General features: G+C 39.7%; 2 protein-coding genes across 6 annotated transcripts in view; one reads left to right on the top strand and one right to left on the bottom strand.

The window, feature by feature from the left end:
* The window catches only part of kdm2bb (lysine (K)-specific demethylase 2Bb), a 26216-nt gene extending 5894 nt beyond the window's left edge, over positions 1-20322 (bottom strand). For 2 of the 4 annotated variants that reach the window (XM_078270640.1, XM_078270644.1), the window contains exons 1-17: positions 20154-20322; positions 19406-19550; positions 19145-19223; positions 18916-18962; positions 17698-17876; positions 17452-17558; positions 15869-15962; positions 15107-15260; positions 14808-14923; positions 13638-13764; positions 13096-13502; positions 12899-12985; positions 7470-7700; positions 3777-3920; positions 3447-3533; positions 2986-3321; positions 542-1617 (exon numbers count right to left, since the gene is read on the bottom strand). In XM_078270640.1, the coding sequence (XP_078126766.1) occupies positions 542-1617; positions 2986-3321; positions 3447-3533; positions 3777-3920; positions 7470-7700; positions 12899-12985; positions 13096-13502; positions 13638-13764; positions 14808-14923; positions 15107-15260; positions 15869-15962; positions 17452-17558; positions 17698-17876; positions 18916-18962; positions 19145-19223; positions 19406-19550; positions 20154-20198 (3461 nt within the window). In that variant the 5' untranslated portion in view covers positions 20199-20322. The remainder of the gene's footprint in view (positions 1-541; positions 1618-2985; positions 3322-3446; positions 3534-3776; positions 3921-7469; positions 7701-12898; positions 12986-13095; positions 13503-13637; positions 13765-14807; positions 14924-15106; positions 15261-15868; positions 15963-17451; positions 17559-17697; positions 17877-18915; positions 18963-19144; positions 19224-19405; positions 19551-20153) is intronic. The other 2 variants (XM_078270642.1, XM_078270643.1) reach the window with 2 other exon arrangements.
* Positions 19633-22382, top strand: orai1b (ORAI calcium release-activated calcium modulator 1b). Of its 2 annotated transcripts, XM_078270647.1 has the most exons (3): positions 19633-19849; positions 21003-21123; positions 21230-22382. In XM_078270647.1, exons 2-3 carry the CDS (start codon positions 21010-21012, stop codon positions 21785-21787), a joined length of 672 nt encoding a protein of 223 aa, XP_078126773.1. In that variant the 5' UTR covers positions 19633-19849; positions 21003-21009; the 3' UTR covers positions 21788-22382. The 2 variants fall into 2 exon arrangements, with proteins under 2 accessions (XP_078126773.1, XP_078126772.1); XM_078270646.1 differs by lacking the exon at positions 19633-19849 and having other exon boundaries at positions 20728-21123.

Raw genomic sequence — 22382 nt, 5'->3', positions numbered from 1 at the left:
GCTGAAAATGCGGAAGTGCCTTAAACCGGCATTCTATCTGAATTCCAGCAGGGGGCGACACGTGCGGTTGCAAAAAAAGGTCGGTTTCTGTAGAAGTCTATGAGAAAGTGACCCACGTCTCACTTGATTTATTAACTCAGTAAACATTTTCGTAATGAGTTTATGGTCTCAATCAATAGTTTTAAGTCTTCTGCAACACAGAATGATGTTACATTTTTGAATTATGGTCTATGGATAAAGCAGTTTTAGGGCGTGGCTATGATGTGATTGCCAGTGAAAGTGTGTAACCTAACGTAGAGTGTAAGGGCTCCTCCCTCACTCCTCCCTCTCGTCTAAAATCGTCACATCCGCAACCAGGATGGCTGCGCCCGTAACGGCAAACTCGACGACTCATAGCAGATCTCCACAAACCAATGGGTGATGTCACACATGCCCTGTCCATTAATATTAACAGTCTATGTGAGACACACAGATATTACAGCCATTGTATAATGAAATGTGGAAGACATGTTTTCAACTGCACAGTACATCTTGTACTCACCATCTGTTCCAGGTCCTGCAGACACGCATACAGACACAAAGATCTCTGTGAGCCAAGTGACTGAATACGGTCATCCACATCTCTCTTCGCATCACGTGTGCTTCACCATCATTCAGCGGGAGTCTGTCAGGCGGGGGGCTGATAGGAGGGGGCCGGATCACATGGCGCTCCATTTGGATACATTTTGGCGGTGACCGGCAGGGGAGTGGGCGGGGGCATATTGATGTGATCTGCGCGCTTCTGTTCCAGCTGAGTGGCGAGTAACCACGTGGCGTCTCGCTTACCTCCCGCCCCCTATGTCGCAGCCAGTCGCCAAGGTCGCTGCTGCCGTTATTAAGAGGCCATTTGGGCTTTTGGTCGTCTACTTTGTTCTCAGGCTCAGGTTTTACAGGCCTGTGGTTTTGATTGGCCAGGCTGTCCTCGGCTTTCAGTGGCCGTCTGTTTTGATTGGCCAAACCTTCCTCTATTTTAAGGGCCCTGCGGCTCTGGTTAGTGGTTGAGTCCTCGGTTTTTAGTGGTTTACGGTTCTGATTGGTCACGGAGTCCTCATTCTTCAGTGGTCGACGATTGTGATTGGCTGCACCTTCCTCCTTCTTCACTGAGCCGTGGTTTTGGTTGGACAGACATTCTTCTGTCTTGGGAATCTCCTGGTTAAACTCTTTGCTCAGCTCTCTGTTGGGGAGGCGTCGACGCTGATGGCGAGCCTTTAGCTGAGCTGAGCTCCTCTCCTGAGCTTCTCCTGATTCACTGCTTGGTCCAGCTCTGGGAGAGTTGGACAACTGTTCACTCTCTCTGGCTGCGGATGTTCTTTGCAGTGGACTTAACAGGACCATGGCTTCGTCCTCTGCACTGCAGTCTCTCTCTTTTTTCAGTGTCTCCTCTTCCTCTCCCTCCTCATCTTCCTCTTGGTCCTCGTCATCATACTCATGTTTCCCCTTTAAATGAATCCTGTCCAAGGACAATCCATCTTCTTCGTGATCCTCCTGGCTATCTTCTTCATCACCGTGAGCATTCTCTGTCTTGATTTGCCGCAACAGCTTCAGAGTCAAAGGATCATCCGGTTTGGAAAGCTTCTTCTAAGAAAGAATAGAAGACACATAATTATTTTTTTAAAGCAGTTGTCAGTTCATCAGTGGGAGGATATTCTTTTAAGTTTTTGCATATTCAAGTTCACTGTATGTTTTCTTTTCAAGAGAATTATGCTCCAAATTGATTAATGAAATGCAGACATGTTGTAATCCATTTACATTTTAATTAAAAATAAACCTATAAAAATACTCTCTTCCATGACACTGTCTGCATATCAAGCAAATTCACTCAGGGTCTTGACCCAAAGGTTGAGCATTTGCACATTTCAAGTTCAATTCTTCTGTACCTTCTATACATTCCCCCTTTGTAATATTCCAAATTAACTGCGCTCTGTGACAGTATTGTTCTTCTTTTGCAAATTACCCACAGCATGACAGACTGTAATAAAGCCCTGCAAAACATCTTCTGCAAATGGAGTTGATCTAGTTGCCATGGAATGGTATTAAAGACCCTCAAATTTTCATTTTTTTCTGAGCACTCTAAGAGAAACTTTGGTATTTTTCAACCTGGACCCTATTTTCCCATGTTTTTGTGTCTATGTGACAAATGGGGACAACATTTTTTGAAACTGGTCCAGTATTGAGTGAGAGTGCTGCAGCTGGCAGCCGCAGAGTGGGCTGCAATGTAATCGCTCGGGGCAAGTGCACCCTGTCAATGTACAGCCACTAAAAGTGCTTGTTTTTTTACACTTTGTTTTTACCTTTTGCTTGATCGTTTGTTATAGTGTCTAACCAATTCTCGTTTAAGGAGAAGATTGAAGATAGTATGTGGATTTTGTGTACGCAAGAAATGCCCTGATGTTTACTAAATTAGGAAGAGTTTCTGAGTATGAGACATGAGCTTACTGGACATACTCAACTGCCCAAAATGCATTGCAGCTCTTCAGACTGTCCAATGGCAGACTGCGAGGCAGACAGTTTAAATAATTAACCGTTATATTCGTAATAATTACGAATGATGATGAGTGAAAAAAAAAAATAATAATGCAGGAGCCCATATATATATATATATATATATATATATATATATATATATATATATATATATATATATATATATATATATATATATAATGTACTGTAGAAAACATTTAAGTATTTAATAATTTCAATTTGCCTTAAAATAATACTGGAAAATATTAAATTGAGTGAAAGAGGTAATGTTGATTTACATTTGTAATAAACTATTTTCATTAAGTATGTAGTACGCAGCACATTAGTGTGCGATTCCGAACACAACAATGTACATTTGAACGTTGATATGTTACCACTCAGAATATACGTATATGAGATTAATGCAATTTACTCCACTTCATTCAGTATAACTGATAAGATTACAACAGATAAGATTCTTACCTTCTTTTTCACAATGACAGGTTCATCATTGGTGTCAAAAAGTTTTCTCTTTTTCCTTAGTGGGTTGTCCTCGAGCCTCGGTCGGGGCGTACCATCCAAAGACAGCAAGGGGGGACGTTTCTTTGGAGGCTCTTCTTCTTTCCTCTTAGGGATTTCCTCTCGCTCTGCCTTTCTCTTCACAGCAGATGTGGTAGTCAAAGCAGTAACAGTTGCTGTAGCCACCATCGGTGGGTCAGGCTCCTCTTTTGAATCCCGGTTAAACCGTGGTTCTTTCAGTAGAGAGCCAGGGAGGTTTGATGCATACTTGAATCCTGGCCCCCTTTTTTGCTTTGAGGCCAAAAGGTTAGAAAAACAGAGAGCACAACTTTATTTCTCTGGTTCTGAGTTTCCGAGACAGAGACAACTGTTTAATCATTTCATGATTTAGATACATACAGAATTAGATCCATACAGATACTTACTTTCCCTGTTTTCCCTGCATGGTTGCACTTTGGGCACTCCCAGCAGTTTGGCAATTCATCATTGACTACTCCATTTGAATCTTTTACCTAAACAAAAGGAGCACATTAATGAATGCAAAATCTGATTGCTGTAACCCAAACTAGTAGTGGACGGATGTTGTGGTTTGTGTTGACCATCAATAAACTGTAAACTCCCTGCAACTAAACTTTTTCTTTTTGTCTGCTTTATTTACCTCAGCATTAACATCTATATCAGCACCATAGCTACCTCCACCTGCTCCGTCTATCTGTCTGACAACATTCAATATATGCTGATGTTGACTAATTTACCTTAAGACAGTTAGGATGAACAATCTCATTGCAGATGGAGCACTCCATGAGCATAAGGTTAAACTTCTCCTCTTCATCCTCCACTGTGTCCTCTTTCCCTGCCTCTCCACAGACGAGACACACTGCTGTGTGGGGCAGGACAGGCTGGAGACAAAAACAGAGGCTTGAAGATAAGGCTGCTGTTTCAAATTAATATCCTCTTTGGGAACAATTCCTCTCGGCCATAATTGTGATTGGTTTATACGGTAGAGTAGGATATATGGTTGTTACTGATTTCTTTTATCACGGTTGGTCATTCAAAAATCAATGAAAGCCTTTCTTAGTCTGCCACAACAATTTATATTGAACATTTGATTTGCATTTGATTATATTCACTGACTTAAATGTCCTGAACTTAACAACTTGCAACTTGTTTGCTGATTTAACAAATGAAGGTAGTTTGATTACAACCAACAAATGGGCTAATGTCGCACACCAGACCGTGATGAACTGAGGCACATACTTAGCTCTGAGTACTGCTCCAAAGCAGTATCAGGGGGTGAATAAACATTAAGAGTGGGTTAAGCATATTGGCATATCTTAAAAGTGGGACACAGTTACTAAAGAGCTTAAGACTGCAAGTGTGGGATATTTGGAGAGTGAGATAAGTCTCTGTCACTCTCTTGTTTATCGTGGTCAATCATTCAAACTGATACTTTCTCAGTGCCTGTGTACAGTATATTGCAGAAACAATCAAACCCTGTCCTAACATATCTCTGTCCATGGTGCTGAAACATTCAAAACTTGTCTATGGGTATGTCCAAGGTCCTTAAATTGCATCCACGTTTCCTTGACTTGCTTTCCCTCCTTGCGTCTCACCCCCCTCCCGTCCCACCGGGGAAGCATGTATCCTCAGTCATAGCTCCTCAGAGATCCCTCCTCAATAGAGTGCGGATTGGGCCGCATTTTTGTGTCCGAGCCCAGCCCGCGTCCGACAGGCATTAAAGTGGCCATATTATGCTCATTTTCAGGTTCATAATTGTAATTTGAGATTGTATCAGAATAGGTTTACATGGTTTAATTTTCAAAAAAACACCATATTTTTGTTGTACTGCCCATTGCTGCAGATCCTCTTTTCACTCTGTGTCAGGTCTCTGTTTTAGCTACAGAGTGAGACCTCGCAACTTCTGTAACATCTTTGTTGTCTGTCGCACATGCGCAGTAGCTAGGTAAGGATTACATGCAGGGCATGGAATTAACACCCGACCACCCGCCAAATACGGGTGAATTTTGCAATTGGCGGGTAAAACTGTCAATCTACCTACCACATTGGAAGGTAGCCAATGAGAATTGAATGATTCAGATGCGTAACTATCAGTAAGCAGGGTACGCGGTTGCTTACGGGCCTGGTCCAATCAGGGGCCTGCATCACTGGAAGACATTGATTGACAGCCGCGCACACACACAAACACACACAATCACACACAGTGGATGCAGGAAAAAACACAGATGAGATGTACAGGATGACCTAAATTGAGGACAGCTGCGCTCGTTATTGTAAGTGAAATGATAAGTTAAAGTCCAATAAGTACTTTATTAAACCGTATGAATGTGTGTCCCGGCCCAGGATAGGAAATTAACTAACAATGTAAAAATCAACAAGCCACTGACAGTGACAGATATGTTCATATTTGATTAATTCAATAAATTATTATTTTGTGTCTTAAATCCACTAGCCGTTTTCATATTATACCAACATTTGCAGCATCCTGAGCCTAAGAACTATACAAAAAAAATTGCAACAACTCATGTGTTATGGTGCATTCACCAGTGTTTTTTTTGTTGTTGTGGTGCGCGTAGGCTACTCCTGATTTTGTCAGTCATCTCATCTCTTATATGCAGTGGTGTAACGAGAGTGTAACGGGCATCACGTGTACTACAGCACATGATGACGGCGCAATGTCCACGAGTAGGCTACCATGAATAGGACAGGATAGGATCATAGAGACAAAGCAATTCACCTTTATGAGGCAAAAAAAAAAAAAAAACTGGCTGGTAAAAAGTCACTGTGGCTGGCGGTCAAAAAAGTTAACTTCATACCCTGATTACATGAGCTAGCTAGCTAGCTGTTTCTGCAACTTCGGCCTGTACAAGGCAGGATTAGCCGGGAGACTTCCTCTAAATGAGGGCACACTTCCAACTTTGTGTGGAATACCTGCAGAACAGGGAGATGTAAGTAGTTCTAAACAATTTATTTTGTAGATTAGGGTGAATTTGTGTGTGCTGTAGCAGTGTTTTGCTATTGAGAACGAGCTAGCATGCTAACGGTTATGCTAATACTCGTCTCGGCTAGTTACGTAGAAAGCCGTGCAGATTTTGAACAGCTCACCCGGAGACTGAAGGCAGGACACATTCAGAAACCCGTATCTCACTCAAAACAGCATGGATGTTTTTTTTTCAGGGTTTGTATGCGTGTGGAAGCATCAGAGACACAAAATAACACCCCAAATCCCAGAAAAAGTGATTTTTTCATAATATGGGCACTTTAAGATATTTATGTCCGAGCCCGACACAGTTCAAATCTCATTTTTTTCCCATGTACGTTTGTTTGTGTGGAAAGCCCGCTTTTATTAAGCAACTGTAGGAAGGCATTCGGAAATGTCAACAGATGAGCGCATCAGCACACACGGGGCAACAACACACTGTTAACACACTGGCTACCTACATAATAAGCAGTTTTAAATTTAAAATGTTCAATGCCGCGATGATGTGACCGAGCCCAACCTGAACCCAAACATTATTTCTAAATATCCATCCTCTACTCCTCAATTCTCGATCCTCGGGGCAGGAATAAAAGCATTGAGACGGCCTTCAAGAAGGCAGACCAGAACGACTTCCAGCTCAAGCAAGGAGATACTTCGGATCTCTTCTTACTTCTGCTGCCACTACACACATTATTAGTAATACTTGTGTCACTACCATAGCAACCACCTGGAACACCCTAGTAATCACCCTGTACTGCCCTAGAGGCCATGTTGAACACCCTCACAACCACATGGACACACCCAAAATCAAGTATTCAAAATTAAATGAAAGGAAAGCTAAGGAAAGGATTAGTTTGAGATTTTGAGAAATAAGTTAAGAAGATTAATACCACTCTCATGTCTAAATGCTAAATATGAAGCTAGAGCCAGCAAGCAGTTATCTTATCTTAGCATTAACACTGGAAGCAGCGGGAAACAGCTACCCTGGCCCTGTCCAAAGGTAAAATAAATTCACCTACAAGCATCACTGAAGCTCACCGACTGTGTCATTTCACATTTGTATAATCCGTACTAAAACCAAAATGCAAAAACGACAAGGTGTGGTTACGTGCTGAATCTATTTTTTGGTGGTTGCCTGTCAACCTCCTGGTGACAACAAGACTCAAGATTTTAGATTAAACAAACAAGATATGAGCTTTTGCGGTGCTAGTAGGCTTTAGCTTTTCTGAGCACCAGGCTAGCTGTTTCCACTTGTTTTCAGTCTTTATGCTAATCACCATCTGGCTGTAGCTTTAGCATACAGACATGAAAATGGTCTAATCTTCTAATCTAACTCTCTGCACACAAAAAAACAAATAAGCACATTTCCCAAAATGTCAAACTATTCCTTTAACATCATGTGTATATCAAAATGAAAATTCCCTGAGAACATTATGAACAAAGAACTTACTGCAATGCACTGCCTCATGATGCAGGACTGTTTCATCCGGCCTGGCCCACCAAACTTCTTCATGTCTTTACAAAAGTGGCACTCTCCACACTCTGTCCGCAGGCATGCCTCACACTTACGACAGCGCGTCCTTCTCCTCCTGGCACCAGATGTTCCCCGACTAGCTGACAGCTTGACTGCTGATGCAGGAGAAGCTGCCATCTTAGGTTTCGGCCGGTTGGGAGGCCGGGGCTAAAAGGATAAAAAGGATACAGGGTCAAGTACCTAAAATGATTAGGCAACAGATATTTCACAAACAGGCATTCAAATGGTCAGATGAATTAGTTTGTTGATAAAGGATAAGTATTTAGCAATATCATGATGCTACATACAAAGTATGCTACTTAAATATAGTGAAGTAGTCGAATACGGCAAATAGAAGTGCATTCACATTAATATTGTGAAGCAAATTTGTAGTATGTACTGTGTAAAAGGAAGAAAGAAGACAAAGAAGACTTTTAGGCCTGCAGATGCTTTAGAATCATTTTTTCACTAGATACTAAATGGTAAATGGATACAAATTTTATTTTATTATTAGTTTATCAATTTGACAATTCAGTGAATTTTTACCAACATTTCAGATTTAAGAAAAGAGGGAGGCATTAAGCTCCGAAGAGCACCTCAATCTAATGTTCTAAATTACATTTAATTTATTAATGGTGCTATGGCTCAATAATAAGGACGCATAATCATGTGATGTAATAAGAAAAAAAATCTAAACATTCTATACTATTAAATTCAACAGGGTCAGTGTTATGGTGGATGTAGGAGGTACTACCTAATGCTTTCTTTGCTCTTTGTAACTCTTGGTCAATAGATCCACATAGAGATGCATCCATATACATAGTATATATATCCACAAACACAAATCTGATCATGCTTTGTATGAACACACATTTTTTCATGGCTGTTAAAGCATAGCATCCAGGAGAAAACAAACATATCAAGAATGTCTCTGGAGGCATCTTCCAAATTTAGCACTTCACTTGCTTGCATGTTTTGACTTCAAAGAGAAACTGCACTTATGGCTACATTTCACACATGGATCACTAGGAGTCATTATTCTGTGTTAGGGGAAACATAGACTAATTTATAACAGTACACATTAAATGTGCTCTATTTAATAGAACTGGTTAATGGAAATGAGAGCCTTTGATCTCCATCATTGTTGTTCTAGTGTTATATATTCTGCTCCTTCTCAGGCTCACAGCCCCAACCACAACAATGTATTCTTAACATGAAAACCACAAGTCAAAATACTGCCAACCGTGCCAAGTGAGAAAATATGTGGCAATGTGTGAGATGAAATAAACCCGAAGAAGGAGTGCAAAAGACTGCAGCTCTTGGAAATGAAGATTTCTTTAGTTACATCGGCAGTGCAGATTCTCCTAGCGTCAGCATAGCAACAGCCACGTCCCATTCCCTAACAGAACAGTCTATGACACACAGACGTGTAACCAATAAGAACTGTAATGAGACTCTAACAGAAAAAGAAAGCAGGCTCAATCTTAGGCATATTACAATCATTTATTCTAACAATAGCCATGAAATAGACTGACACAGGCAGTCAGATATGTGGTTACCAGACAGGATTAGAGTGAGATATTGGGGGGGGGGGGGGTGCTTGTGCAGTCTGCACTGGACTGTTTTGGGGGTATTCATGGGGATTACAGACAGGAGGTCTGCTCTAGAAGAACACTGGAATGAGACCAAATATCCCAGAAAAAGACACATATCTGTCATTTGCCAGTCCCTACAAACATGAGACAACAGGTCAGAGTTATGATCAATCTGCTAATGTCAGATCACATTAAATAACAGGCAGCTAGACACTGTAGTGTGTACCGTCTGATTACACCTGTAACTACAACTGCAGGTTTAAGAGGCAAATGAAACGATACTTCAGAAAGCTGTCCATATTGTCCCCTAAATCCCCTCTAACCAACCCCCCGCCCCCGTCTACTAAGTGAGTGATCTCTAAAACAGATATGCCTCTGATGCTCAGAATTAAAATGACAGGAGGGTTTGACAGAAACACTGCCAGAGAAATAAACTGCCTCTCACTATTAGTAACTACTCTCTGTATTAGGGGCAAGTGTTTTTAGTCTTTAGTTTACCATAAGTAGATGTAGTATACACACCTCCTTACAGCACATACATGTGTCCTCAGTACAAGGAGAGTTCAAGTAACCAACTAGTAATTTCTTGGCTATCTAAAGCTCCTTTAGCTGAGCAACATAATGAGAAGCAGACTTTAATGTCCATTGACACAGCCTTGGAGCCTCTTAAGCTACTGTGGAGAACAGTGGAAATCAATTAATGTGGATATACTTAACATCACCTCGAACACACATTGAAGACAGCGCATACTGAGCAAAGATTGCAGAAACAACAGGACATGTTCTTTTTTTTTTTTTTTTTTCAAAAGCAGAAGATATTCAAAATCAGATACACACAACTCTGTGGTGTCTAAAAGTCATAAACAGACAAACACTGGCCCATTTTTATGATGTTTTTTCAGATTATTGTAAGCAACATCCATGATTTCTCTTTTCTTTACCTCTAGGAATACAATGTGGAAACAATTAACTTGGCAAAAAATTGGATTCACAAGTTCTCGGAGGGATTACTTTCCTGTTAAGCTTTAGAGATGGCATATGTTGTAAAGCTGTACTTTAAAAACAAACACAAAAAAACGTATGGTTGCTATAGTACATAGTATGTAGTGTTAAGCTCAGATTTTACATATGACAAAAGGAAAGTGGAACAAGTGTTACACCAACTCTATAAACCTCTGGAGTGTATAGTTACTCAGAAGCTGAGGAATGTTGACTGAACAACAGCAACAGTGTCAATCAGTAAAACACTTTTAAAACTCTTTACAGAGTATGCGGAGCATGTTTTAGAGATATAGAATATACTGTACAAGTACATATTAACTAACTAGTTGTTCAGACTAGTGCTAGATGCTGAACTGTTTGACTGTGTGACTTGACTTGCATGTACTTTAACATATATTGCACATTAGCCCTGAGCATATTTCTTTGATGTTCGAATAGCTGTGACACCCAGAACAGGTGCATTTACATCACTGGAACAAACAGAACTTAACAATGGCCTCAATCATCTGCAGTTTAATGTTTTATTTAAATCCGAATGCAGCCACAGAATTAATGTACAGTAAGGAGGTGTGGTTCAGAGTTTAGTGGAAGAAATATTCAAATTAACAAAACACATTTCTTGCTGTGTAAGCAAGTCTCCTCTTAGATCTCCAAGCCATCAAATATTCCTTTCCTAATGACTGCTTTCTCATTAACAGATCACCTTTTCTTGGGGTTAACACATATTCTGACATGCGTATCTGGTGCTTTTACAATCAAACCATGAAACATTAATCTCCTGCATCTACATTAATTTCCATTCCTCTGCTTCTCTGCTTTAAAACAACCAACAGCAGCCCTGAGGCTCTGAGCTATATAAACACAGCCTTCTCCTATTGCTGGTTTCACCTGACAAAAACACACAAGCATGCACACAGAAACACACACAAACAAACAAACAGCAAACCTATCAAAAACTAAAAAACAAAGGGCAAAAATGAAAGACCAAACACAGAGGGTAGACTGAATCAATGCATTTCTCTCCAGGTAGCTCCATTTCCTCGCTGCCCTGTGATGCTGCAAACTGCTCCGTCTGGCACAAGCATTCCTCTGGTGGCCTCACTACGCCTGCCTGCTGGGGTTTGGTGTGCTAACCTGCTCAGATTCTGAGTCGTAGTCCTCATCATCAGCGCTCAGCGACATGGCCATGGCTGGTTTTCACACACCGTCCAGCTCACAGCAAACTGACATGGCTGCAGTCTCCTCCTCCTTCTACTCCTGCTACTGCCGTCTGGCCTACAGCCCTCCCTCCTACTCTAAAGCTCCACAATACCACAAGCAGATGTAGGAAACACAGACAAGCCTGCCTCATTAATATGGATCCTCTCCCTGAAAAACAGGAGGGGTGTTGGGAAGCGCGGGGCCAATGGGAGGCTGTTGTGCATCAGAATATTTACTGGGGGGTGCTGCTCTCTGTCCAATGAGAAGAGGAAATGCAGAGAAGGTGTTGTCATATTCATGATGAGTATCACAGGGAGAGGAGAGCAGGCTCCGCACAGCCAATAGAGCCAGATGGCATCTCATTATAAAAGGCAAACACAAAGAGGCCCCACCACCAGCAGCTGGCCTTTGGACGAAAGGGTGGGGGTGATCTAGAGGGTCCATGAAACCAATAGAAAATCACCCCCATACATTCAGATACAACACATTCTATCCGCCTCCTGTTGAGGCTTCTCCGTCTGTTACACACTTCATGCATCCTTTGGACGATACATTATTAATACAAAATTAAAAAAGCATGTACAATATATAAAATAGCAACAGTTAACTTAATAGAGTCGCATTGAATTTACTAATTCAAATTTACATTTTTGTTCATTTTTGGCTAACATACCTGAGCACATACTGTATGTACTGTTTTTAACCACCATTATATATTTAACTCTCCACATTTTTATATTATAATGCAAAAGTCAGAAAGCATTGAAAATGAACACAGTACATCTGTGTATCATTTCGTTAAATAAGCATTAAGCATTTTGACCTTTTCATACTACCATTCATACCATTAGGGAAAATAGAAGGAGGTAATTGTTTTCTTTTACATTTAGCCAATTAATGTAAAAAGCCTTCTTACCCTTACGGCCTCAAAGGATAAATTATAAGGACATTTAAGGCACTTCAAACTTGAAGTTTACAGCTATTTAAGTCCTAGAATATCACTTTGGTCTAAGGAGGTATTTTGTATAGCATTCTGATGCCCAAAAGACATGCATAAGTAGTACTTAAGTAATGAGCATCTGCAAACATGTAAGCAGTGAATAAGTGCTACTTTAATAATTAAAATTCAGTGTTGATATTGAAAACCAGACCCTTCTTTGACAATAAGTCAAATATATCAAACACAAGCTCATACTTTCAGTTGATTTTTAACTGTATGACATTAAAGCATTGATTCATGCCATTGTCTAAATATGCATCCATTAAAAGTAAAGATGATGTAGACCGTGCAAAGACAATTTCACAAAATAATCCTTTCAGGTGAAAAGTTCAGAAATATTACTGCACCACAAAGTCAAGTGACAGGTGCATGGGCTCAAACCTCTGCCCATCACTTTTGCTCACTTATATAATTACGATGATTTTTCTATTGTATTAATTGATCAACACAAAATCAAGTGTATATAAAGTGTGTATCAGTTTTATCTGAAAGCCACAAATAAAGATAAAGAACAATATTTGGTGCAAAAGCAATAAAAAAGTCTCACAGTGCGGCAGACATATTCTTACCTTAATAGTTTTCTTGGGCCAGTACACCACAGGAACTCCAGTGATTGCTAATTTGGGGTCGTCATCGGCATGTTCTTTGAAGACAACCTAGACAGCCACAGGGACAAACATAAAGTAAGAGAGAACTCTGTTGTGTCTATTAAATGGTATATATTGTGAATAATACTGTGTTACTGTGTCATCTTTTTGTTTCTTACCTTTATGTCTTCCAGCAGGGCTTGTGGGTTCTCTATTCCCACTGGAACACATTTCTTATTTTCAGGGAGCGACTCCAGCTTCTCAACCAACGTCCTAAGTCCGCTCAGTTCAAATTCGGTCAAATGCGTCCATCTATTTGGAGACTCCGAGGCTGGGGAGTCAGAGGGGGTTTGGGGGAACTCTAGAGAGGTGGAGCCGGGATTACAACTATCCTCAGAGTCAACACATAAAACAGCTTTGAGATGCTGGCCCCTCCGGTTGTCAGGAGAGCAGGGGCCATCCTGGGCAGCTCTCTCTGGTTTTTCACCCGAGCCATCCCTGACTTGAGTCTCACATGAGTCCTCATTCATGTCCTGGCTCCTTGAGTCAGAGGAAAGGCTCTCTGTGTTCGCCTTTGTGTCATAGTCTGAAGGGACAAAATGAAAGAAAAATACTTATATCAAATGACTGATCGTATCTGTCCACATTGTATTTCTATTTCATCTTGTGTATGTCATGAGTATGTATTTAATGAGTAGCTGCATTACTTAATTTCACTCACCCATTTGTACAGACTCTTTGCGGATCTCCTGAGAAAGGTAAGAGCGTTTGGTGAGGCAGTGCAGGTATCTCTCCAGAACATACCAGCATATCTCATAGTAGAAAGGGAAACGGAACTTGGGATGAACCTGAAAACAAGGACAAAGCTCATCAGTGTAACCTTGAAAAACACCTCATATGTACATGCACTCAGGTTATCTTGTTATTGTTGGCTTTACCTTATTTCTTAAATGTTGTGTAATCTTGCTTAACCAGAGTTCTGTCTGTGTCTTTACACATGTGCATGAGCATGACAGAGACTTCAGACAGAACACGTATTACTGACAGCAACAGTAGTGTAAAAAGGGATTATTACTCGTGGTAATATGTTGTGCTCTATTACTGCAGACAATGTCCTCTCATGCACACAAACAAACACACACACTTCTTCAAGAACAAACTGCAATTTTAACAGGCATGTATTATGAGATGTTAAAATAATAATTTGAAATAATACAGATTTTGAACATGCCATAGAGAAGCTAAATGTACTACACGAACAAACCTGTATAGTGAGCTAGAAATACTACTTTAAAGTAGTACTTACTCATACTTGGCCTAAGAGTTTTGTAATTTGGACTTTCATGTACCACAAAGTACACCACACAGATTTCTTAAAATATCAAAATCCAGGATCTAAACATGAAGTAATATTGCTTGCTCAGTATGAAGGTGGTATTAAAATGTTGTTGTTTTTTTTCCCCCATTTTACAAATATATTTACAATTATTATACACATTCACATAAAAAAACTATACTAATATATAATGTAATATTTATTTGATGTATAATCATTAACATTCAGTGTCCCTTCATGCCCCTCTCCCTTCTCAAGCCACCAACATCTTACAACACACAAAGAATACTGCTTTTGGGTTCCTACATATCTTCCTGACTTTCACATTTATATTTGTTAACATTTTGTCACTCCCAAATATTTTGTTATTTTACTCTTTTCCCTTATTTCTCTTTGAAACTAAGCCGATTCCTCCTTCATCCCATCTCTCAATCTCCTGCCTCCTTCAGGTGAACTCACACCAAACTGGTTCTCTTAAGAGATTGATTTATCCCAGGTAGAGTTTACTGTATTGCTGTGCAGGCCACAGTTCAACCGTACAATGAAGACTCCTACCTTAGTCCTGTTCTCTATCTCATGGATGGTAAGCTGCATAGGAATGTTGAAGCTGTGCAAAATATTGCCCCCAAATACCAGTGTGTCCTCTGGAGTGTAGACAGCATGAATCCACCCTTAATTTAAAAAAGAAAAAAAAAAAAGTACAAAACATGTAAAGAAAACATATAGTGGATTCATGCAAATTCCCATAGCAGCATATACCATATAATAGCCAGGTAAAGCTTAGGATTACAGTTCATTGAAGTGGCAGCTAATCTTTTCCTGCTGGCTACTTTAAAACAACCATGCCAACACACCAGATGGGATGAAGAAGGTGTATCCTTGCTTAAGCTCCACTCTCTGGCATCCATCAGCTCGGTCACCCAGGAAGATATCACTCTGCTTGCCTGACAGGACCCAGTCCTCATAAAGGGCAAGGTTATGTGGGGTTGGAGGCACAAGCCAAAACACCTGAGGAGAAGCAACATTTTTTTTTATTTTAAAAGGATATACTGTATAGCCATGGCCAGGTTAGATGAATTATCAACTCTGAGACTGTTAGCAACACTACATGTTACCAGACATACATTTTCTTAATTTCTCCACTTAAAGGTCCCATATTGTAAAAAGTGAGAAGTCTTTATAAAGCAGATCGAGGTGCTATATAAGTACTGTAAAAGTGTCAGAACGCTCAATCACCGCAGAAATGCACACAGAAACACAAAAGCAACATCATTCCCCGGCTGCAATGACGGTGCAGAAATGCCGAGGGGACAGGCGAGGAAGACCCGGAAATGCAGACCAATCAGAGCAGACTGGGCTTTTTCGGAAAGGGGGCTTAAAGAGACAGGCGCTTAAAAAGATGCGATTCTTGCAGAGGGTGAACAAGGAATATTCAGACAGTATGAGAAAATAACATTTTTTTTTTAACTCAAAAGTAATTAAACCCAAAATACAAGTACGAAACTGAAAATGAGCATAATATGTCCCCTTTAATATTTATTGAAAGGACAACTAATAAATGAAGATTTGTTGCACAAAGTATCAGATATGTTACTATGAGACGAGAATTAACTTACTTTCTGTCCCTTGAATACGTGATACCAAACAGAAGTTCCCCCAAAATCTATGTGGAAATCTGTGTAGCAGCCCTTCACACTCATCAAACAATACCTATAGCAAAGAAGGAGATAACAAAATCACTATGTAAAACATGTACAGTGTGAGGATGTACAAGTATAGCATAACAGTCTGAAAAGACCTAAAAAAAAGAAAAACACAGCTCAACCAATTAAAAAGGTAGCGGTAATCTCAGTCGTGTTTTGCTGAAAACAACAGCTACCAATAGAAAACACCACTAGAAATCACTCACAAGAGCACTACAGCATAGAAAATTGTTCACAATAGGACATCTCTCCTTTGGAAATAAATTGAGGAATGATTAGCACTCTAGATATAAATGATTCAGTAATTTAGCTAGATGGAAACAGCTCTGTTTATCTGAAATAATCTAACCAACAGAAAGAAAAAAAAAGCATTACCAAAGAAATCTATACAGTATTTAATACTATTATGTCTCCCACAGAGAGATGATGTGATCGTTCTTTGAAAGAAATGGCTGTAACAAACATTCAAAAATCAACCAGCGAATGCCAACATCAGTATGTTGTGGTAACATTATGCCAGATAGTTCTGCTCCTTCAACACCACTTGGTTTGCAATTGCGACCAAAGCTAGGGCAACAAATTGCCTTAAAGTCAGATAGTTTTGCAATTTTGCTTGCATGAGAAAAAATAATGAAACAAAGACAGATAATAATTTAGGGCTGTAACACCCAATTATTTTAATTAGCAATGAATCTGTTTTTTTTATCATGATTAATCAATTGGTAAATGAAAATGCCTGTCACATTTTTAAAATAGCAGACACTAATAATATGGTTTCAGCATCATGTCTGCACCGACAACAAGCATCACTGTGGCAGCATAACAATAGCTGAACTAACAACTAGTGGTGACACTGAAAAGAAAACCGTAAGTATCGGTATTGGTTGAAATAATAATGGAAATTATTTGTTACTGGATATCTGTAAAATCTGATCCTCATGTATCCCATTATGTACACCCTAAACCTGACCACCAGCACTCACCTAACTATGATTCTTATTGAATTAAAACTAAGTAAAATCAATAAACAGAAAATCAGCAGAGGGACAGAGGGGTAGAAAGTAGGTTTAGTAGGGTCTCTGTGTAATGGGAGGAAATATGAGGTTAAAAGGAAAAGCACAATTGGTTTTGACTCTTAGCTATGTACAGTACAAATAAAAGATTTAGTTTAAGCTATGTACAAATGCTGACAGCTGACTGGCTTAAAAGTGCCGGTGCAGTCAGACTACAGCTGTTATAAAACCATCCTCCACTGTGGAAAATTCTGCTGCCTAGCAACAATCAAGAGCACTTACAGCGCTCTACAGTGATAGAGTGATACATGAGACATTCAGATGGGAGGAGAAATGGTATTTACTGCCAAGGAAGCAGCTATTTCCTCCGAGTATTTTCTTTATCTGGCTCTATACATTTCTCTTTTTTTTTTAAACGCAGTCTGACATACAGCTCAGGATAAATCTTTGTGAAAACAGAAACACAATCCAGTAAAGTCATACCTTTGCACTTTAGGGTACTTCATGTCTGAGATTATATTGGTGGCTTCTGTTTGGCTATGTTTCAGATCAGGAGGCCACATGTTGTCCACCCAGTCCACTTGATCCACCTGGGAGAGTGACCAAAACTGCACTTTTTAACAATCAATCACAGTGTTATTAGTCATACATTCTTTGAATATGGTACCAGATTTGTGACATTCATGAAACTTTTATGACATCATACAGAGAGTGTCATGTTATATTTACCACAGTGGGCCGCTTGATGAGGTTCTCCAGCTTAGTGTGACTGAACTCTAAGCTGATGACATTAAAGAGTTTGTCCCGCTCTTCCTCTGGTGTCTCATAATAACGGACAAACTGAGCCATGCTCATTTCTGAGCCTTTCTGAGTGCTCACATCCATAACATCCACAGACCGACGACTGCCTGCAAGCCACAACCAGGACACAACTTTACTTTAAGCTTTGAGCACTTTTACTGTCGTTAACATGTAATACCATATGTCTGTAAGTTTGTCTAAGAACAATCTAGCATGCTATTGTGAGATGTATACAGAGACAATGTGTATTGTTGGCATCTGACAGATTTCATCATGAAGTAGCTCTAATGAATGTAATTCACCATATTCCCCACTAGATGGAGCAACTACGCCCCAATCCATTTCAGTTTCAGGCTTCACTTGTCGTATTTTAATGTATAAAAAAAATTTGCAATTGGAAAATGTTCTGATCACATTGTTTTTGCATAATAATAATAATAATAATAATAGATTTAAAAAAGTGCAAGATCATATATGGAAACATATTTAGAATACACAATATGAGAAAGTGAGATGGACATGCAAAAATACTATAATCATCCATCACACAACAATGTTATATGACAGGCAGACAAATAGACACATACGTGTGTGTGTTCACTAATTAAATACCCAAAAAAAGAGATAACAATGAACAAAAAACAATAATACCATTGAAATAATAAGATATAATATGTATGTTATTTGAACATACTGTGACTATGACTATAAAACAGCTTTTTTAAATTTATAAACATTATTTCCCTATCCACAACTGGGCATTTTAGCCGATAGCACAAGTTTTGGAGCTTACTATCCCAACAACACTACAGAATCAATCATAGTTGTGGTATGGGTTGAACTTGTTTCTTTGTAACATTTTCCTTCCACATACAGTACTGTGGAAGTAAACATGTACATGGATGTGAGAATATACAATATTTTTAGGACACTTCAGATCACCGCAGATCTTCTGAAAAGCTAAAACTCACTGACCTGCCAATTTTTTCCATCTGCTCTCCACCCTTTTAACAACATTATTGCTACATTAGTAAACATGTAGGCATACATTTTAGTGTGTGTGTGTGTGTGTGTGTGTGTGTGTGTGTGTGTGTGTGTGTGTGTGTGTGTGTGTGTGTATGCGTGCGTGCGTGTCATCCTACTTACCAACTAAGCCTTTAATTTCACTGATTGTAAATTCTGGATCAGGCATTCTATGAAAGAGAGGGATTGATGTCACTCAGTTAATAATATATGAATAATGTATATATAAATAATACATGTGTTGGTTAAAAACACAAATTTACAACAAATATAAAAGTGGGCTCAATCAACGTCAAAGATTATTCTTAATAACCATCTGTAAACATGTGAACTCCCAAAAATGTCTTCTCACCTGATCCCTAGTCCATCTTTCTCTTTAAAAATGAGTGGTGTCCTGAGAGCCTCCCTTTGCACATATTCATAAGAGAAGTCTGCAAGACAGTGAGTGTGTTATGGACAAAGGCATTTATAGGAAAATACATTTGTGGTAAAGACATGCATCTTACCAATCAATCTTACTGCAAAATAATATAATAACAAATATATAATAACAAACAGAAAAGTGGTTAATCAAAAGAAAACATGATATGCTTTGTGTAATGTGTTACTTTACCTTTACCCTCCATGCAGTGAACAAACGTGGAGCTGTAACTGTCACTAGCAAGCTTTTCCTCCACACTGAAACCTCTGATGTTTGCAATTTCTTCAACATCGGACAAATCCTCGTTTTCGTCGTACATCCTCCGGCAGATGGAGCGCTGCCATTGAAAACGAGATGATTTACATGACATAACCATAGACTGTTAATACAGTCAATGGACATGAACTGAAACTGAAACACGCGTGGAAAGCAAACTCTTTCTGTTATGACGGCCATCTCTGTCTCCATTAACAGCCAGTAAACATTTATCTTATTCCTAACTTCAAACTGGAGTAAAGGGTCATATTCAGTTTTCTGATAACGTTACTGTCCATAGTAGCATATTTTTTTCCCTAAACGTGACGTCAAGCACGATAACAATTAAACGACACTTGTCCTGGGAAAAGACAGCAGTTGGTATGTTAACGATACTCCACAATGATACATGTCAAATGTTTGCAGGATTTCACTGATCTAGCTAGATGTTGGTTTATCTTGAACGTACGTCCGCTCAACTGTTACAAATATACAATAAGTTATAACGTTAACACCTAATGCGAGAGAGCTATCGTTTCTGCTCATGCATCTCTAACTTGAACAGCTTAAGTGACTTGACAAACATGCCAACGTTTACCGTTGAAAACGTTAGCTTTAGCTAACTAATTAGCTCGCTGCCAATCTCGCTTCATAAGCTAACATTAACACGGCAGATGATACACACCAGCTTGCGTCCAGAATCAGCACACGTTTCCACGGCCTGAGCCATCGTCTCTTATCAATGTTTTCCAGTCACTCTGTTTCGGAAATGCATCTTCATGCGTAGTGAAGTTAAAGAAACAGTTAGCACGCTTTTCAGGTTCAAAACAAGGGAACCATGTTTTTGTGTATTACGTCACCGCCAGGAACCAAAACATTGTTGGACAACGTCACGACATGTTAGTTCACTGCTTTTAAACTGGTTTTACAAAGAATAAACCATTATCACATCAGACCAATCACTGTTTGTTTGTTGTCTAAAGTAAAAAGCATTACGTTTAAACCATTATTAACGAATAGTTCAGCCTACCATGTTAAAGAAAAACAAGCGCTAAAATAGCCTATTTATAAAAACAAAACAAAAATCCCTTTATCTCATTTCATTCATTCTAATCGTAATAATTACTGTTTCTGTACGCTGGACGTGACGTGTGTCACGTGGACTGGTGTAATGGTTCATTTAACCGTTCATGTTGACATTAACATGTTTTGACGATTACTACACATTGGACGTGGTGATTACATCCGTATTCACTACGGCTGATTCGTAATCTCATAACAGAGGAAATGCAACCGAATGCAACCCACAGTTGACTAGCGGATGTTCGCCTCAGAGCGCGCAGGCTTATGGGTAATGTTAGGTGCAGGCAGTACACGCTGAAGACTGGTGGTGGAAAAATAGCTTCCGCAGTTGGCGAGGTTAAATGTTTTGTAAGGGTACACTGTTGGCATGTTGAACGCTTGTTTCTGTCGTGTTCCGCAAGAGTAACAAGGTAATTACGTAAGCGATGCTCGCCCAATCCTTTGATAACAGGAGCAACATGAGTCTGAACGAGCATTCACTGCAAGCACTGTCCTGGAGGAAGCTGTACCTGAGTCGAGCTAAACTGAAGGCTTCTAGTCGGACATCAGCTCTGCTTTCTGGATTTGCTATGGTAACATTCTCTTTAAACCACCCTCTTACTCTTTTGTAGAATAATCAGTCATTTTACACAGTATTGCAAACGTGATTTCCGTTCTCTTCCTATTCTTTCCTTTCAGGTGGCTATGGTAGAAGTGCAGCTGGACAACAGCTATCCTTACCCACCTGCTCTACTCATTGCCTTCAGTGCCTGCACCACTGTGCTTGTGGCTGTCCACCTGTTCGCTCTGATGGTCAGCACCTGCATTCTGCCCAATATAGAGGCTGTCAGCAATGTCCACAACCTTAACTCTGTGAAGGAGTCTCCACATGAGCGAATGCACCACCACATTGAACTGGCATGGGCTTTTTCTACAGTTATTGGTACCTTACTCTTCCTAGCCGAGGTGGTTCTACTCTGCTGGGTCAAATTTTTGCCAGTTAAGCCCAATAAGTCCAGTAATAATACCGTTTCAGCTGGTGTGGCTGCTGCTATTACCTCCACCTCTATTATGGTTCCTTTTGGTTTAGTCTTCATAGTGTTTGCTGTGCATTTCTACCGCTCCTTGGTTAGCCACAAGACTGACAGACAGTTTCAGGAGCTGGAAGAACTCTCTAATCTCACCAGGCTACAAAACGAGCTGGACAACAGAGGGGAGTCTTCCATCTTGCAGTCTCCAAGCTCACATTTTCCATAGTGAAGTATGGCGAATACACATCTATGGGGGAACTCTTGACTGCAAGTCAGAAGCCACATTATTGGCTTCTAAATTTTTACAGGAATAAGGATGTCTCACCTCTTTGTTGTGACATTTACGTTTGTGAAAAGAGTTGTATTTTTTAGAAAACATGTTTGTTCTACTGTGAAATCAGAAATCTGCCGTAATGCATGTGACTTGAAATTGGAAAGTCTTAATTGAAGTTTTAACTATAATAGTTGTTTGATTTAACTTCTAGACTCATATCTCATATACACGATGGCAGAGGCTTCTGAATAATAACTTGGAACCCTGTCTGTTGCCTGCTGCATTTATTTACTGTTTGTCAGTGAACACTGCATTTGTTAATATATATATATATAGTACCTTGTTGTGTTTTGTAAACCACAAGTATTTAATTCTCCTCCTTGTTCACTGTGTACATGATTTCTTGTGATGTCCACCAATTGTTTTTGTAATGCTTGTAGACTGACTCAACAGCTGCTAAAACAACCGTGTTAGTAGGATAGTATATTTGCTGACATCTGTAGCACAGGCTGTGGTGTTAAAATAAACGTTTTTTTATCAAAAGCCA

Source organism: Sander vitreus, chromosome 16 (genome assembly GCF_031162955.1).
Source record: "Sander vitreus isolate 19-12246 chromosome 16, sanVit1, whole genome shotgun sequence".
Taxonomy (NCBI): domain Eukaryota; kingdom Metazoa; phylum Chordata; class Actinopteri; order Perciformes; family Percidae; genus Sander; species Sander vitreus.
This window is presented reverse-complemented; position numbering and strand designations above follow the sequence as displayed.

Coding starts and splice junctions, on each gene's coding strand:
- orai1b (XM_078270646.1), top strand. CDS start 20,977: ATGCTCGCCCAATCCTTTGATAACAGGAGCAACATGAGTCTGAACGAG. Junction 21,124..21,229: donor TGCTTTCTGGATTTGCTATG/GTAACATTCTCT, acceptor CTTTCCTTTCAG/GTGGCTATGGTAGAAGTGCA.